This window comes from Ammodytes marinus, assembly GCF_949987685.1.
Source record: "Ammodytes marinus genome assembly, chromosome: 24".
In the NCBI taxonomy this organism is placed as follows: Eukaryota; Metazoa; Chordata; class Actinopteri; order Uranoscopiformes; family Ammodytidae; genus Ammodytes; species Ammodytes marinus.
In genome coordinates this window covers 6,231,030-6,249,791 of record NC_137228.1, presented here as the reverse complement: position 1 = coordinate 6,249,791, position 18,762 = coordinate 6,231,030, and the positions used below count along the sequence as shown (strand labels likewise).

The window sequence follows — 18,762 nt, the reverse complement described above, 5'->3', positions numbered from 1 at the left end:
ATCAATCTCTCTTTGCAAAAAAAAAAAGCCTCGTATCCGTCATATTTCTTAGTGAAAGTTTTGAAGCTGGAGAAAGTGTGTGTTCCTGGAAAAGAGCGTGAACACACCCCCACACACATCTGGCGGGGGGTGTGCAAAAAGGTCGAGAGCAGCGGTAAACGGTTGCCATGTAAGCTGGATGGAGATGTAAGTGTAAGTGCATGCTGTACACAGTGAAGAAGCCACACAATGACTCACTGAGTTGCTCGATTCAAACACAGTGTTTGAACTTGCAACCGCAGGACCATGTCTGGCCAAAATTGAAATGATAAATAGCTAATTATTACAGCTGAATAAAGTTTAATTACATACAGGTTTTCAAAGACTCAGGCCACGTGTCTCACTTTAAAAGTCCAGGCTGCCCTAAATTCAAAGTGTTCCCGGCTTTCCTGACACTTTTATCTTCTGACCTTTTAATTAAAGTTTCTGATACAGTAGGCTATATAGTGACATGTATATCTGTTACAGATGACCTGCTGGAAGCCAAGTCCTGAGGGGATCTATTAGCTATGGTGTGCTGAGAGGGCCACAGAAATGTTACCTCCAAACATTGGTAGTACTATACCAGCTTGTTAGCCTGGTCAAATTGATCTTTTTCAAGCCCTCGAAGTGCTGGACAAAGTTGGTTCGGAACAGCTATGCTAATGCTCTGTAGCACACTGAGCCTGAATCACAAGGAAATGGATAAATGGAATAATGGGTGTGCAGAGAATTCCTTGTGTTGCCCAAAGTAAAAATCAGATGGTAGGTGTAAGAAGTTAATAGGTACACTGGCAAAACAGTGGGGTAAGAGAGGCTAGGTAACTGTTTGTCAACTTGTACGACATTTTTATTTTTTATTTCAGTCTGTCTTTTAAAATATGGATGCAAGAGGCTATTCTAAATGTTTTGTTTTAAAAGAATAGTCCTGCACTTTTGGAAATATGCTTTTTCTATTCTTACCAATACCACATTGTGTTATTATTATTGGCTTATTTTAGGAAAACAGCTAGCCTGGCTATGTCTATTTGTTCAAAGGTTTTTTTTTTATTCATCAAAAAAAAATTTGCAAAGCAAATACAATACAATGATTGATTAATTTTTTTTCCCTTTTTTCCCCCTCCGAACACACCCCTCCCACATCTCACCCCCACTCACAACCAATCCTGCAGCACACAAAGAAGAAAAACAAAAAAACAAACAATACACAATGTTAGAAAATTACATAGACAAAATACACACTACAAAAAACAAAAATAAACAATCGATGAAAAAATTAAATAAATAAATAAATATAAAAAAAGAGGGGAGGGGGTAGCTACTCCTGTATTATTGTAGTTGGTTTATCAAAATAATTTATGAAGGTGCGCCAAATTTTGTCAAATTTAATCTCGGATCCCTGGGTAGTATAAAGTATTTTCTCTAAATTCATACATGACATAATGTCTTTAATCCAGTGTGAGTGGGAAGGAGGAGCAGGATCTTTCCACTTGAGTAATATAGCCCTACGAGCAAGTAGCGAGGTGAAGGCCAGTACCTTCAGCTTCACTTTAGGCAAGCCCGGATTTGGAGCAATGCCAAAAATTGCAGCAAAAGGATTCGGCTCTATTTGATACTGCAGTACTTCAGAAATTGTTTGAAAAACTGATGTCCAGAACTCAGTCAAGGTGGGACACAACCAGTGCATGTGAAAGAGTGATGCCGGTGCGTTCTTACAGCTATCACAGGTCGGGTCTACATCGGGGAACATACGAGCTAATTTAGTTTTAGACATGTGGATACGATGTACTACTTTAAATTGCACAAGAGCATGTCGGGCGCACATGGAGGTAGAATGTATCTGATCCAGGACTGAATCCCACATGTGATCTGTGAAGGCAGAATCAAGGTCCTGCTCCCACAGAGTTCTTATAGCTGCTAATGAGGGGCTATGCAACTTCGAAATAAGGTTGAAAAACACAGAAATTTAGCCTTTTAATGTGGGGTTTACAGAAAAAAACAAATCGACATGATTGGCTGGCGGTTTGTGAGGGAATTGGGGAATTAACTTCTGCGTAAAATTCCTGATTTGCAGATATCGGAAAAAATGAGTCTTTTCTATACCAAAATTTTTTGTCAATTGAGAAAAACTAACAAATAGATCATAGCCTGGCTATGTCTAAAGGCCACAAACCTGCTTTCAAGCACCTCTTAAGCTCACTAATTGAAACCTTTTGTGTCTGCCTTGTTTAATCCTTACAAAACCCATAGCGTAAAATGGAACATTACATGCGCACTTTGGACAAAGCTGTTTCCCCCTGTTTCAAGACTTTATTTTACACTAAGCTAACCAGCAACTGCCACCACATCTTCAAATCTAACTCTTCAAGAAATGTCTAACTTCAGTGATGTTATGCAGATTAACAGGCATTGTCACTTTGCTATCAGTATAGAAAAGCAAAAATCCCAAACATTTAGCAAAATATCATCCTCCACCCATGTAAAGAGTATCTCCATAGAACCCTCAAATCACTAATTCAAAAATGTTTGTATATTATTGTATGTCTATCATTGTTGCATCAATATCGGACTGTAAAAGGCCAAGAATAACTTGGTTTGGAAAAGGCAGTGGAAACAATGCTGGAGTCTGTGAATACCCTGATTTCCCATGAATATATCTGTTGTACAATCAATTACAGTTACAAAATGACATTTTTCACTTGAACTGCTGCTCAAAACGGTGCTGCGCACACACGCGCTAGGGACCCAGACTTGTTCATGTAAACTTCAGCAGGCCTTTATATGTCTCCAGTCAACCCTGTAACTTCACCTCTGAGATCCACAAAGTCTTGTTCTGCAGCCGACAACATTTTTATATCAACCCGGAATCTGAGTGGTGAAACATTGTGCCAAAAGCTCCATTTCATGTATTACAGGCAGCCCTTCAGGGAATACTCCGGTGTGATTAATTTCCATTTCAAAGCTAAAAGCTCATGGAATGATGTCAGGGAGTGGGTTTGAAGTGGTGCACATTCAAATGGGAACAACATATTAAATAAATAAACACACTCACACGCACACACACACACACACACACAGGGAGACAGTACCATGCCGTGGCACACAACAAAAAATATGCACTTGAAAAACCTGAATGTTGCACACTGAGAGCTGAGGGCACCCAGTATGCAAACAAGCCTTCTCTGCCTGTGCACACATAATCACACACACACACACACACACACACACACACACACACACACACACACACACACACACACACACACACACACACACACACACACACACACACACACACACAGACACACACACACACACACACACACACACACACACACACACACACACACACACACACACACACACACACACACGCACGCACGCTCTCTCTCACTCTTTCAAAGTAGCTCAGGGTCATGGTTTTGATCTCTTGGCTTGTTAGCTCATTTGACTATCACACGAGAGCAGAGTTTCCAACAGCATTTGAAGCACTCCTGCTTTATCCTTCCCTCTCATCTTTATAACACCACCTACCATGTCAGCATGCCGCCACCTGCCACCCAAGCCTAAATCCTGTAGGCTCTAATTGGCCCCCGTGTCCTTCACAACAAGAGAAGCTGGACTGAGCGCGCTATAGGGCTAATAGAGACATCTCCAAATGCCAGGTCACTGACTGGGCCGCTAACTCTCCTCCCAGCCTTGTCATACTGCTTACAGTTAACCTTTTCATTAGGCGGCATTTGTCGACAAGGGGGAGTTTCCATTTCTAGACATACTGTATGTGGGGTCCAGGAGTACAGTCACTGAGGCAGGACACAGACACACACACCGACACACCCACACACACACACACACACACACCGACACACCGACACACACACCGACACACACACACACACACACACACACACACACACACACACACACACACACACACACACACACACACTTTGATTTTCTAATCACAATAATTATTTTCATCAAAGCAATTCTATTTATGGCTAGATTTAGTTTTGTACAGCAATAGCTAGATTAATCAATTCATTCACATTCAGTAATTACCTTTAAAATAATTGTATTGTTCTGTCTTTCATCTCTGTGCTCAATGAAAAAGTGTAGGAATGCAATCAGGCATTACTGTTTTTCACCACTGATATCAGTACGCTCTCGCTCTTTACAGTAACTGTGATAGCAGAGCTGTTAGCAGAGCTGTTTTAAGTTACTGCTAATGCGGCCGAATATTTCCTAATGCTTCACATTAAAGCATCCAACTGGCAAAACGCTGGCTGGCTTTTATTGTGTAGCAAGTGAACATGCAAATGATTTGCACTTGAAACATACATTAGTTTCTGTTCTGATTTATTCCTGAGAAAGTAGCCGCCCAAGGAGTGTTTGCTGCACAAAAATCCATCTACTTGGAAATGTATTGTTTTTATCAACTACTCTTCTCTTCAAGGGTTGTTTCATTCAAATGACAAAACAACGCATTTAGCCGTAGTGGTTTCTAGTCATTAGCAACAATAAATTGCTTTTGAGACACCCTGTGCCTGTATCTCTGGATAATACACACACCTTACTGGGAATAGTTGGACCTACTTTACTTTCTAGCAAAACAATAGAGAAAGTCCTGATGAAAAGTGTTGTGAGTGATGTCTGTGAAAATCCACGGTAACCAGGATATTTTTCTCTGGGAAAAAAATGTTTGCTGTAAGAAAAAACAAGAAATTTCATACAATGCAGCTGTAATCTCAAAACCTGAACAAATACAACCCACAGTATTTGCATGGCTTGCTACCAATAAACAGATTGTGTGTCCTTAGTTAACACATTATTGAGGATCAAGAATTCCTGCTTCACTGCTTAAGCTCAATGAAATATCATTTGCGGCTCATATTTTTAGACATATGGGAACAACACTGTAACCACACCACTGCACAAATACTTGGCATTCAGTTACTCATTTTGAAGGATCACCTTTCCCAATTGGACGACTGTCAAGATGTATATTCTGTTGATTTGAATTCATTTTTGTTGCTATAATCAAATCCTCTTTTCGTCTCGAGTTTGCGTCCATCCAACTATATGCTCATTATAAGCCTTTCTGTGTGACTGAAAGTGAAATCTTGTGAATAAAAGTGCTTGTATCAGCTCATCAATTGGTTTGTATCAGCCCGATAGTTATATTCTGATATGAGCAGTAAAGGGATATGTTAAGAGATGGCACTGAACTATCTCATCATCTACTCTACAAGAGGGTCACCCCTCAATTGATCTTTCCAGGTTAAATAAAGGAAAATGGAAAATTAAAAAATAAATAAAAAGGACTCAATGACCACTAAGTTCAAAAGTGTTGTTTCATATGTAATTCTACTTGTTGGTGAGTTTGATAAGCTGGACATCCCCTGTTCTGTATACAGCCTGAAACCTAAAGAGAGCATTTTCATAATATAAGCCAACATCGTTTTTTTCCCCATATAACTTGAAGCAAAAGAAGCCCTTGTTTCCAGTGATGGGTGCAAGCCAAAAAGATTGAGGTCACCCAAACGGAAAAGGAAGCTAACACAGATATTCATTGGTATTGCCATCCGCTGTGCAGCCCCAACTCATATTTAAGTGCAAAGTAATCGCTAATCATTGATGGAGCAGTGCCTGACCTGTGCATATATATTGTACATGATAAAGAATGCATAGCTCTCTGCATTATTAAAACAGCCACATAAAGGATTCATGAATATCATTGAAATGATAGCTCGGTAGTGAAGAGTTCCTTTTATTGTTCCGTGTGCTGATGCGCGGTCACACAATTATGGTGACTGGGTTTAAATAGGTGTTTACCAGTTCAGCCCCAGGGTACTTTGCTGCTTTTGAAGAGATTAGAAGTATCTCATGAATTTGTTATGTGTTGTTCAAGCGCTGTTGTAATATTAAAAGAGTTGGAAAATACTTTTAATGATTTTTCTTTTTCTATTTTGTTAATTCATATGTAGATGATACATGTTTAGTGTCTTAAATCCTAATATCCATTCCTAATTAAAATTGTAATTAGGAATGGATATTAGGAATGACTGAGTAAAAGTCTGCTGAGTTAAAGTCTTACTTGATGTCAGTCTCCTGAACCTGCTCCTCATCCAGGTCTTCAATGAACTTCTCGCCCTTCATCCAGTAGATCAGTGGACTCACGTCTCCGCTGTATCCAAAGAAGGCTCTGCACGTCAGGTTGACAGGAGTCCCTGTTGGGAGACAAGAGCCAGGATGTGAGGCAAAAAAACTGACATTTCTATCACATTTTCTCTCTTGCGTTTGCGATTCCTTGAATATTACAATCCGTATCCATTGTTCAGTCGTGTGTGCTACAGGCGAAAAACTGAGCGTTAAATGACGCAATGTTGTGACATAATGGATAGGTGTGTAGCATCTCAATCTCTTTTACTCTAGAGTGATGTTGCGCCATTTATTCCCCCCCAAACTATTCCAGAAACGTGGAAAAGGCATTTATTTGACGACTGGTAGAAGTTGAATCTTACCTGGCCTGCACATGGCCAGCAGCTGAACACAAAAATAAGAAAATAAAAGAACATCTATACTTTTTCTCTGTGGCTAACTGGTCATATCTGCCACTAGATTAATGAGTCCTGAACCCCTTGAACAAAGATGCTCTTCCTACTGTTCTCTTCAGACACTTTAAGAACTCCATTAAAGCGTCCTTGTATCAAACAATTCATAAAAAAGTCTCCAAAGGTGTCATTTTAAACCATACCAGACCATTTCTATTCCCTGCTGGCCTTTTAAACTTTAAAACACTCTCTTGAAACCTATTTCAGGACAACTTCACAGCCCTACTGTAACTTCAAAAGCTCTTAGTGTTAGTTTTCAGCAGCTCCCTTCTCGGTCTGACCCAACTTTTTTTAATTTGAATCACTGTATACTGTAGGAAGTGCATCTGTTACATTTTAAACAGAAAAGTACAGCACGGCTATTAAGCACAGGGCTTTAATGAGTTCCAATAGGCTATGTAAAACAAAGCTCATACTGGTTCATTTGCACAGCACAATTATACTTGTATAACCTTGATCGTATTCCTGATGAGAGGATGCTGTTTGCCCTTGTGGGTGCATTGCGCTGGAATGGGATTGAGTCAACCTTCATTCCAAAAGACTACACAGATGCAACTTCTAACAACTAACTTCCAGTGATTAGAAAATAAAGGGTGTTCATGCACATCCAGCATAGGTCACTGCTATGGCACTGTGGCTTGATTGAATTAAAACGGATAAAAAAAAGGTGAGACCGGAGCAAAACATTACAGTCGCAAGCCGTAAAATCTAAAGAACCTGAAAGATGCCAGAATGCTCCTTCGCTGAGGGGGACGGCAGGAGTGATAAGAATTCTCTATGGGAACAGCACTGCCGTAGAACATACCACCTTTTTCCTTTACACATAGTTGTTTAATACAGTGCAGCTTACATCCACATACTTTGCTCTTAAGTATTGAGAATAAGGTAATTATGTGTGCTTACTTCTGCGACACTTGAAACACCTTTAATTTCCTAAAAATGGAAGCATTTCCAATGTATTTGTGTGGCTGTAATATCTGAAATTGAGGCAGTTGAAACACAACCACTAATGGACATTCCAGTTAGCGAATACACGAGTGGAAGTGGATTGAGAGACAGATAGTTAGCCGTCAAGACATCTGAGGTCATGTTTTTCTACTACTAGCAGGCGGTTTGAAGTACAGACGGGCTTCCTGGGATGATGAAGACCATGAGAACAGAGGGGCTCAGAAAGTGCACAGAGAGAATGCATATCAACAGACAAACCCTCCCGCCTTCACATCAGCGGGGGGTTCTTCTCTTAGCTCGCCTCCGTTTGAAACACACGTCCTGTGTGACTCGAGAAAGATAAACCCCCTTTTAAACCCGTTTTTCTCACTCTCTCACTCGGATTAGAGACCTCTCATTCTTATCACACACACATGCTTTAAGCCGACGGCACATCCATGAGTGTGTGGCCTGTGTGTGTGTGTGTGTGTGTGTGCCACGACCGGCTCCCAAGGGCGGGGGTGGGAAAAAAAAAGAACCACATCATTAAAGCCTGGGAATGACTCTGATGCATTAAAAAAAAAAACTGCCGATGATCAAGGAGGCTCCACCATTTGTGCGTCCGGCAAGGCAAAAAGGTGATTCAGCATCTCTTCATTAGCACTCCTTGCTCATTGGCCCCGTGGCCAGGACTCAGAAGTCTGTGAGATGGGGGGGAGATAACTGTGGCGTATAATTGGGTACTTGCTAGTTCAAAGATAATAGGGATTTTTTATTTTACCAAGGCCTGCTCTAATTTGGCCCCTCTAGTGCAGTCTGGCGCGCTCAGATGATAGTTAAAAGCGTTAACAGGGAAAATCTGGTTTGGAGATTTCAGAAAGAATTGCCCCAAGTTGGATGGCTGTTTTGCATTTTGTCCCGTGGCCCGACAAAGCTATTGTCCACAGCTGACTGAGAGACGAGGGCTGTGTGAGTGTGTGAGAGAGCTGAAGAGGGAATGTTTTCACACACACACACGCACGCACGCACACGCACACACACACACACACACACACACACACACACACACACGCTGCTACACTTCCCGGGTCCACCAGGGGTCTCTGTGGTGCCACAAAGCAAGGGGGCCAGTGTGAGGGAAGAGTACATTAAAAAACAACAACAAAAAAACCCACCATTTTGACAGGTGCAGACAACAGTAAAAGGCAACCGGGATCTTTTTTGTCTGGCACCTTTTGATGTCAAGAAGGCTTCACCCATGGATCCAAACAGCGTGTTGTGTTGTAGCATTGACAGCTCCACTGCTGTGCAGACAACAGTCTCCACGACTTTATTCCAAAAGGGCTCCTGACGCATATGGCTGCATGTTGTTCCCCTAATGCTAATTTTGGACCGGCTTTACTGTGAGCAGCTAAGCCGGGCCTGCATGGGGAAGCGGTTGTGTGTGCTCAAGTTTGGGGAGATGATGCACCACTAACAGCCATACAGGGATTTAAGTGCACAGATTCAAACATTTAAATCCCAACCTCTGGTCTTGGTCAGGGGGGTAAAGTGGGTCTTAATGCGATTGTCTCCTCTGTCTTATCTGCGTTTGCCTCTAGAGCATATCTCTCCTTGTGCACTGGCTCTGCAGGGCGGAGACGTCAGCAAAGATTCCCGTGGCTAAGCGGACGGACTGGAAACTATGACACCATGAAACACCACTGAGTATGGTGGCACGACTCTCGCATGTTAATCACAATTTTTTCCTCTCTCCATAAAAATGTATATCACAAATTCTCTCATAGAGTTTTTGTTCTTTCAACTAGAAACATTTACGGACACTAAGACACCATTAAAACATAGAAAGTAAAGTAGAATAGCTTTATAATACATAATACATAAAACCTAGCACCCAGTCCTTTTCATCCAACATCCAACCACTCTATTTAAAGCTTCTTGGTTAAAAACAGTATCAACATTTCGGGGCTTGAAGGAGTAACACTAGCAAGTCACAACATCTATCGAGTTGTTTGCGTGAGTGATACAGAGACCATGAAATTCTGCCTATTTGAATTTCAGCCTAGCATGAGTGCATACTGTATGTGTATGTCAGTGTGGACATGAGCGAGAAAACAAAAGACGGAGGAATCACACATATGGAATATAACGAATAATTCTTCATAGAAAAAATTTAAAGGCTTCCCACACAGAGCGAGTAGAGCATCCTATGGCCCTTGCTGAAGATTACATAGATTACAGAGATCAGTACATCGGCATGCAGTGAGCGCACCATCCATGTTGAGGTAATCTACCAGCGTTTCCCATTCAAATCCAAACAATCCAGCTCCAGTAGCAAAGCCTTTCTTTTTAGTTGCCTTGAACAGCCTTGAATAAATTAAGCACTGGAGCTAGCGGGAAAAATACTTCAGAGAGGGACAACACTAAGCTTTTCAAAGTTTTCTTTTTTGGAAAGGGCATTTGCAATCTCAACAGCAATGACAGAAACAGCTTCTTGTTTAATGTTTTTTGTAAGATGAAGAGATATTAAGGTGTTGGCATAATGACTAATCATAATTCATATGAGGGAATATATTTTTGAAAAATGGAGTTCTCTCAACATTAGAATTCAACTATCTTCTATGTGCCAAGGAACGGTGAAGCATTCATGGAGGCTCATGCACTGTATTTGTGGCGTTCATTTATTTTATTCCTGATTTAATCAAGGTGGATTGGAAAAGATACTTCTTTAGTTGTAAAGGGCCTAAGCCATTTTGGCATTAGTGGGAAACTGCTCTTTCCGTTTGTCCAGCCGAAACGACATTCACTTTACTCTGTAATGAGTCTTCCCTTTAATGGAACAGTCTGGGCTCGACATAAAAGGACTTGAAGATTGCCCTGCAGCTTGTGATCAGCGAGCGACATACCTGGACTGAGAAGAAGCCCAAGCATCAAATCAGTGGATAATACAGTATGATTGTCCATGGCGAAAGGGGCTTTCCCAGCAATTCCTGAACATTGTTACAATCTCAAAATGGGAGCGACTATTTATCTTTCATCCAGGCAGTGAAGGGTTAAGAACAGTGATGGAGCTCAGTAAAATAGCCATTCACATCACCGTTGCAAGATGTGTTTAATTGTCTCTTTATTCAGCATTCACTTCTGTTGTGTTTATTAAAGCCCAAACCTCTCAAGTCCCACATTTTAAAAGGCAGCCACTGACTGCTGTGTTCAGTATTCATTTAGCTACATCCCCTCGTGTATGGTCAATCTCACATTCTCCATACTTGCCATTGCACCTCATTATCGCTAAACTGGCAAACTCCTGCTGCCAATCCCTTTAATTAATGAAGGTAAAGCAGAGATCAAAGAGACACTATGCAATTTTTAAGATTTTTATAAACGTGTTAACATGGTAATCATAACAGCAGATGCTCAATGATGGTGTGAAATTACAATTTTCCCCGCTCTCTGTCACATTTGCCAAGGTAGTACTGCTGAATATTACAGAGTCAAAAATACAAGGACGGTTGGGCGCGCATATAACAAGTCCAATTCGAGCCGTGTGGAACAAAGCATGACATTTGCAAAGATCAACACCCACTCCTCGCGTCGATGTTCTCACAATACACTATTCTTTAAAACAAAAGCAGCAACTAGTATTACCACCACAATCCAGCGAAGAAACATAGCCAATGGTAAACCTTCTGTGTTGTGTCACAGTTGAATTCTCCACATGAAAAGCTAATTAGACATTAATGAAACACTTAAAGGGTACGTCACAAAACATTAGACAAATGCCACATTATTTGGAGGAAGCAAGGCTATAGCACAAGAAAGAAAAATCACCAGATGATAGCAATGGCGATGTCAAACTTTGACGCCCATTCTATTTCTGCTAGTGAGGCATTGTGAAATCTTCATCTGCTGTGGTTGTTGTTGTAGTTATGCATCAGTTATTTCTGTAATTTCCCAAACAATCATTCCCCGTCAGGTCCCATCCATTTGGTAACTAATCCAAATACACGTCCTCGGACACATATAAATGTTTCCTTTCCTTTTTCAAAGGGGGCCTGTCACTTCATACAATGGTGCAGCCAAAAGAGTCAGGTAGAGAAACTTTGTTGAAATTCCTTGTCTCCTTGCCTAACCTGATTCTTTATAGTCTGAAATGCTGATGCTGCTGTTGGATGGTAATTTAAAACCAGCTTCCCTGACAGTGAGAAAGGCAGGGATTGTATACAAACAGGACCTTAATGCTTACTGGGCTGTGGTGCATAACTATGCAGGCACAGAGGAAGGAAGGACTCCTGGCGGGCTAAGTGCCAAATGACAAAAAACATCTAGAGAATCCCTATGTGGCACCATGTAGTTAAGCTACTGACGGGGGGAACAAAAGAGCCGGGGAAAAAGGAAAATGTGGTAGGATAGCAAGTAAAACAGACAGATACACAACGGGAGAAAGACACAGACTGATGGCAGTAAATAGCAGGTTACTAGAGGCCTTGCTGGGTCACCTTTGAAGCATGCTCACACTCCCAACAGTCTCCTTTGCTGGCTGAAGCTCCCCGTGGTTAGGTGCTCAGCGTGGGTCTACTTTAGCAATGCTTTCAATGAATTATTCTCTTAACTATAGTTCAAGGGATCTCAAGCATTCTTTACAGCCACACAGCACACACAGCCTTCATGCACTTGCTAAACGACCGCAGACTATATCTACTATATCTACTATATCCCGGTCTTGTTTATTTGCTTGTTAATGACGAAACGTTGTGACTCATGGCAGTTGCATGGCTGACTTTCAGGAGCTGCTGAAACTATCAAATGCTATTTATATCCCCAGACTGGCTCTTTCGTGACAAATTACAGCAGAGTTGATTTGTGTTACTCACACGCCGAAACAGGTCAATGCTCTCCCACTGAAGGGAGTCACTTGATGCACATGAACCCAACAATCTCATTGTACATTTCAGATGCTGCAGAGGCAAACATTCTGAATATGAAGTTCCCCTTAAAAGGTGCAGTGTGTGGTATTGGTATATTTAGTGGCATCAAGTCGGGAAAGTTCTACATTGCAACAATCCATTGGTAACCCCTCACTTTCAAATAATTATAGAAGCTACAGTGGCCTTCAAGTCTTTCCACAAGTGATGATAAGATAAATTTATTTAGTTTATCCATTATTTATTATCCATTATTTAGACTATCCATTATCATCCCAGTCCTGTAAAATCTTTCGCAGCAAAAAAAAGTGGCTTTTAGCAAGGGGGCACACAGTTCAGGCTATACGTTGTACATCAATGTACCAATATGTCACTCTGGCCTTCATCCCTTAAGAGTGTATGTTCATGTGTTCAGACATTCGCCAACGCATCGATTGGCTGTTCCCTATTGCAGCAGAGTGGCCCTTGTCTCCTAAGCCATCGCTGGGAAGAATCTAGTCCCTAAATGGTCTAGTGGAGCAAACGCACCAGCCAAGATCAAGACAGCTTACTGTGCTCAGTGAGCGAAGGGGGGGAGAGAGAGAGAGCGCGAGAGAGAGAGAGAGAGAGGGAGAGAGAGAGAGAGAGAGCGCGAGAGAGAGAGAGAGAGAGAGAGAGAGAGAGAGAGAGAGAGAGAGCCAGGGAGCGCTGCCACATCCATACTCTCTCCCGGGGAGCCCATGTAATGAAAACAGGACACGGCAGAGCGGTTGGGACTGTAGGTGCTTTTGCTAGCGTTGTTGGATATTTTCAGCGTGTGTGTGTGTGTGTGTGTGTGTGTGTGTGTGTGTGTGTGTGTGTGTGTGTGTGTGTGTGTGTGTGTGTGCTGAATGAGCAAAGAAGTCAGTGGCAGTGACGTGAAGTGAATGAGTGGAACAGGTTTGAAAGAGCAGGAGGAAAAGCTGCTGTAACTTATCACCTCAAATCTAGCCGCAGAATGAGGGATGGAGAGCGAGAGAGAGAGGGAGGGAGGGGGCTGGTGTAAGTGCGTTTGGAAATCATTGCATCACATTTCTCCAGGGAAAGGACAGAAAAGTGGAGACACCGGCTACACATGGTGTGACTGTGGCCATTGAGTGGTGGCAATACTAGAATGTTCTTTCCAAAACACACGCGGAGATGAGATATCGATGACTTTCATGAGATTCTTTCACCTGTTCATGACACAAAGGAAAATATGTTTTCTCTTTAAATCCGTTGAAAGAAAGCTTGAGACTTTCTAAATTGTGCTACTATAGTATATACACATGGATTTGAGGTAATCAGTATGCAGCTTCAAATTCGCTTGTGATGTTTTCACGTCTGAAAATGTGTGTGAATTGAACTCGATAAAACTCACTCAAAGTCAAACGTATAGTGAGCTAAAGATCTAAATATAAGCGAATACGGAACTTTTTGCAAACGTAGACTATTTGAAGTATAAAGCGTAATTTACAGGTTAAGGATGCATAAGCTAATTGGCCCACTACATTGTCAAACAGTAATAACAGTGTATACGCACAGTCATAAGAACCCCACTGATCTGTGTCTATTCTCATTGTTCATGCTTCTTTACTATCTCTAGCCTTGCTATTCATATCGTCTCCTTTGTTCTCTCCCCCCACCTGTATTCTGTTTGTCTTGGGAGAGATGTGTGCCTAAACAGGTCTTGTATAATGAGCAGCAGATTTAGAAACAGGGACAGACAATAGGACTGTGTGACAGAGGGGCCAGAGGGAGAGAGAGAGAGAGAGAGAGAGAGAGAGAGAGAGAGAGAGAGAGAGAGAGAGAGAGAGAGGGAGAGAGAGACTCTGCAGGAAGGAGGGAGAGAAAGGTTACAGCTCAGGCATCATCTACACAGCGTCCTGCTGCTTCCTCGCTGTCCGTCATGTTCACAGGAAAACACAGTGTGAGATTTATGCCTTTCTGTGTGTGTGTGTGTGTGTGTGTGTGTGTTTCCATCTGAGCTACTATGTGGTGTTCTGCTAGATAGGCAGGATAATTGAGAGTGATTTGTATTTCCTATGCTTCTGTCCTTCCAATTTTGCATGAACATATAGCGGAAAAATAAAATCTAATGTTCTAAGAGGACATGGCTTTGAATTTTTGGGCCATTTTCTGGATACAAATGTCACCCTCCAACCTCTGGAAAAACAATGTAAAAAAAAAGCTGGATACATTACCATAATATTGACACAAGTGTCTTGGGACGGACAAAATGTCACCATGATAAGAAATATCTGCCGTGGAAAAAGGCGACGAGAATTCTCATTGGGGTTTGGTCGACATGACTGGTTGAATGGTGCATCGGCTAAGTAAAGGATTTTAATGTTGTAAGGTCAGGAGGGTCGCGTGGCAGTGATTGCCATCGGAATGAAATCAGAGTCTTGTGAGACGGCTACCTAGTGCAAACAACCTTTGAGGCTAACTCTCCGCTAGCCTGATATATGGGTAGATTTATATTTTACGCCAGTCATACAGAATAAACCCCCTCGGAGTCCATAGCTCACCCTCTGGTTATTCAGACATACATCTCAGCTTGGACTGTGGATAATCGAATTGATTTGCTCGCTCCCACACACGACTCCGTGGCTTGCTGCAGTATATTTTCCTTATTAAGCACTCTGGCGGTCTGGCCAAAACCCATACAAGGTTTACGCTGCAAGGAGTGGACTACATACACCGATAGTGGAGTTAAGCAATTACATGTAACATGAATTTATCCTATCATTTCTTGTAATCTTGTTTCATAAAACATTATGTGTGGAAATAAGGTTTGGCTTTTTTACTGAAGAGAGCAGTGCTGCACCGATCCCGCTGTGACTTCATTTAATTTAAAGTTCTACTTTATCAGGGCAAGCATCTCTGTAATCCAAGGCTGCTTTCCTCTCTGATCCTCTATGCCAGACTGAGAATACACAAGCCAGGCTGCTGGAGCTGCGAATCTGTGCTGTCCTGATGACTGTGTAAGTTTGTATGTTCATTACTGCCAAGCCGTTGCATTATCACCCCTACTCTTCTTTTCTAAAGGTGACATTTGTCTGACTGTCCTTCCCTTTACCATGCAGTGCTGCAGTTTGGGACCGATTCAGCTTTATAGTCCTTCTTTACTGTATAGGTGTGCGCTGAATTTAGAATTCAGATAAGAAATGGCACGTCTTGGAACTGCAGGGCACTTAAACCCGCTTGCCATCCATTTAATTAAAAACAATACAATAAATTACAAGCAATGCTATCAGGAGGTAAGGAAGGAGGGAGGGAGGGAGAAGAGGAAGTAACCGGAGGCAAAGTAAATTATGACCTTATGCCGGAAAACATTTGAAAGGGGGGGATATCATGGTGTGTGCATAAATTTATGAGCACAAGTGCTGACCTGTCAATCATGCGCTGTTCCCTAAACGCAACAGTGGGGGACTGAGAATCAGTATGCATTCATATTTCATGGTATATTTCAAGCTGTGAAGACCACAAGACTGCAAATTTGTGCATGTATGATGGATGAAAAAAGCTCTGGCGGAGTGGAATAATACAATACCCCAAACAACAAAAAACATTGATTTTTTTTTCTCTTCATTTCACAGAGTGACGGGCTCAATCTCATCACAATAAAAAGGACTTTATCACTGTTTGCAGCCGGCACATTTCACCACCTAAACAGACTGACAGACATCTGTTATAATCTGTAAAGCAGCAGGCACATTAGGAGCTTTTGGGCTTATTCGCTTCATCCACTGTTCCACTAGTAGCCTATCTACTAGGGCCCGACCGATATGGAATTTTGGGTACCGATGCCGATTATTTTCAGAGAAAAATTACGATAACGGTTAAATCGGCCGATTATTCTTTTTTTAAATCCCATAAATAGCCTATATAAATTTTACTTTTTTGAACCCTAAAATATATATAAATACTTGTTACTGTCGATGGTTGTACAGGAACTTTTTATTTATTTAAATTTGCATAATCTAAAAAAAAATAAAGTGTTACAAATATGTCTAAAGTGACATAGAGACATTGCATGAAATAGGCCACGCCCATCGTGGGGGAAAACATTGAACACCGTTACATTCACTTTGTATTGAAGGAGACCATGTCTTCTGCAAACAAACTTTATTAAAACGTATTCAAACATCAATTTAACAGAAACACTTTACTTTCTTTAAAGCCACGACTCTTGTCTGTCCATACGAGCTGTTTTTGTGAAAAATTATTGAGTAATTTTCAATATTGAGGTGTTTTTTCCCGTCTGACCTGGCGAGGATGGAGTATACGTGAGGGTAAGTCTACAGCAGAACGCTAACATTAGCCTAGCATACAGCATACATTAGTTAAAGGAGCTGTAAGCGGAATGGTTCTTTTAGCTAACTTCCTGTCAGTTACTGCAGTTAGCAGTCCCCTCGCTCGTCCCTACGTCACCACATTAATGCACTGCGGTCTTCGAGCAGCAAGTTATCTAGCATCATCTCAGATCCATAAGTGTGATAAAACATGATAAAAACCATCAAAACAGACATTGGGAAGGATTTTTACCTGCTCCGCCATTGTAGGCGCATAAACATTCACCCATGTATCGCTCTGGCGTGCACCGGCAGTGAGACCATGAGTGAGGCGGGTGCGGACAGGTGTCGGTTTGTAGCGTTCTCTCTTGTGATTGGATAAAATTTCGGGATACTACATAAAGTTTAATTGCTTATTACATGCAGAGCAGCTGACTAAGAGATTGGCTTTATGAAACACGCACATCGTGTAAGTGATTACTATATGAATAAAGAGCGATTTAACACTTATATTAATATAAATAAACCGCTTATTTGAAAATTACTCAATCATTTTTCACAAAAACAGCTCGTATAGACCGACAAGAGTCGTGGCTTTAAAGAAAGTAACGTGTATTTGTGAAAGGCATGTTTTATTGAGTTTTTATTAGTTTGTTTGCAGAATACGGGTGTCATTCAATATAAAGTGAATGGAGCGCTGTGAATTGTTTTCCCCCACGATGGGCGTGGCCTCCGATTATGACGCGTTCCGCACTGTCTCTATGACACATTTTTATACTCAGACATTAAGGATTTTATGTAACTGCACCCAACCCTCTGGACCTCCCTCCCTCCAAACATCAGCATCTCAGACTAAATAAACTCATTCAAAAGTCAACTCAAAACTCACCTCTTTAAGAAAGCATAATTGGACCTGACTCCACTCCAAACCTTATCTTTAATTTGTCTGTATTTTGTTTTATTTTTCTATAAGTATGTTTTTCTATATTTTTGATGTGAAGTGTCTTTGAATGATCTCCAATAAAGCACTATATAAATTATGTATAATAACTATAGTAATATCAACTACTATTAACAGACAAGAGTTGACCAATGACTTTGCTATTGGTGTCAGGGGGAACTGTCAAGTGTGAATTAATCCAATGTATTACAACACACCTGCTGCTGCTGTTAATAGGCTATAAGGCTACCTCCGGGGCAGCAATGCATCTCACTCAACATGATTGCTGAAAAATAATAATAATAAAAAAATCTGCAAAAAATCGGTGGCCATTGAGTTTTCGGAGATGTGCTATAATCGGCCGGTCGATATATCAGTCGGGCCCTACTATCTACTGTAGAGACTTTAAGCGGATGATTTCCAATAAAAAACAGATCAAATCTGCTCCGCTCAAGCCCACATTATCAGTTCAGAAGAGGGTTTGAGGAAAAAATAAATAGGTTGGAAATGTTTTGGAAGTATACCCACAGTTTTTTGCAAGTGTGACTGAATGCAAGAATTGTTCATAAACTAAAACAATTGTATAATATCTTCTGTGACTCTGGAGGCTCAGCCTGGTGTTTGAGACTGCATATTATTCACAAAAAGCCTGCAATCCAAGTTTAAAAGAAATGGGTGTCTACCTGGTTCTATCAAAAGATGTTCATATGTTGCAAGATGGGAATTGAAAGAAGGAAATATAATACTTAACTGAAATACCCCTTTAGCAAAACAAACTGGATATTCTCTTGACAATGTTTTCAAAAAAGTAGCACTGGGTATCATTGATGGTGCCAATGCAATTCCCCAAGTCCTAGTACAAAAACAATACTTTTTGGCTGCCTTCGTTCTAACTTTTCTTTTGTACCAAAACTGGTGAATATGTTATGTAAAGAGCTTTGGCAAAATACACCACAGTTGTGAAAATAAGTTTCATGATTCCCTGAAGTAAACAAACTTAATGCGCCAACCAAGCATTTCATGCCGACTGCTGCTGCTCGATGCTG

At 41.2% G+C, this 18,762-nt stretch overlaps 1 protein-coding gene across 1 annotated transcript in view; it reads right to left on the bottom strand.

The window, feature by feature from the left end:
- Window positions 1–18,762, bottom strand: part of LOC307270018 (interleukin-1 receptor accessory protein-like 1) — a gene marked incomplete at both ends in the record, with an annotated part of 209,324 nt that overhangs the window by 20,795 nt on the left and 169,767 nt on the right. The window contains one exon of the mRNA XM_080053146.1: window positions 6,116–6,248. Coding sequence (XP_079909272.1) covers window positions 6,116–6,248 — 133 coding nt within the window. The remainder of the gene's footprint in view (window positions 1–6,115; window positions 6,249–18,762) is intronic.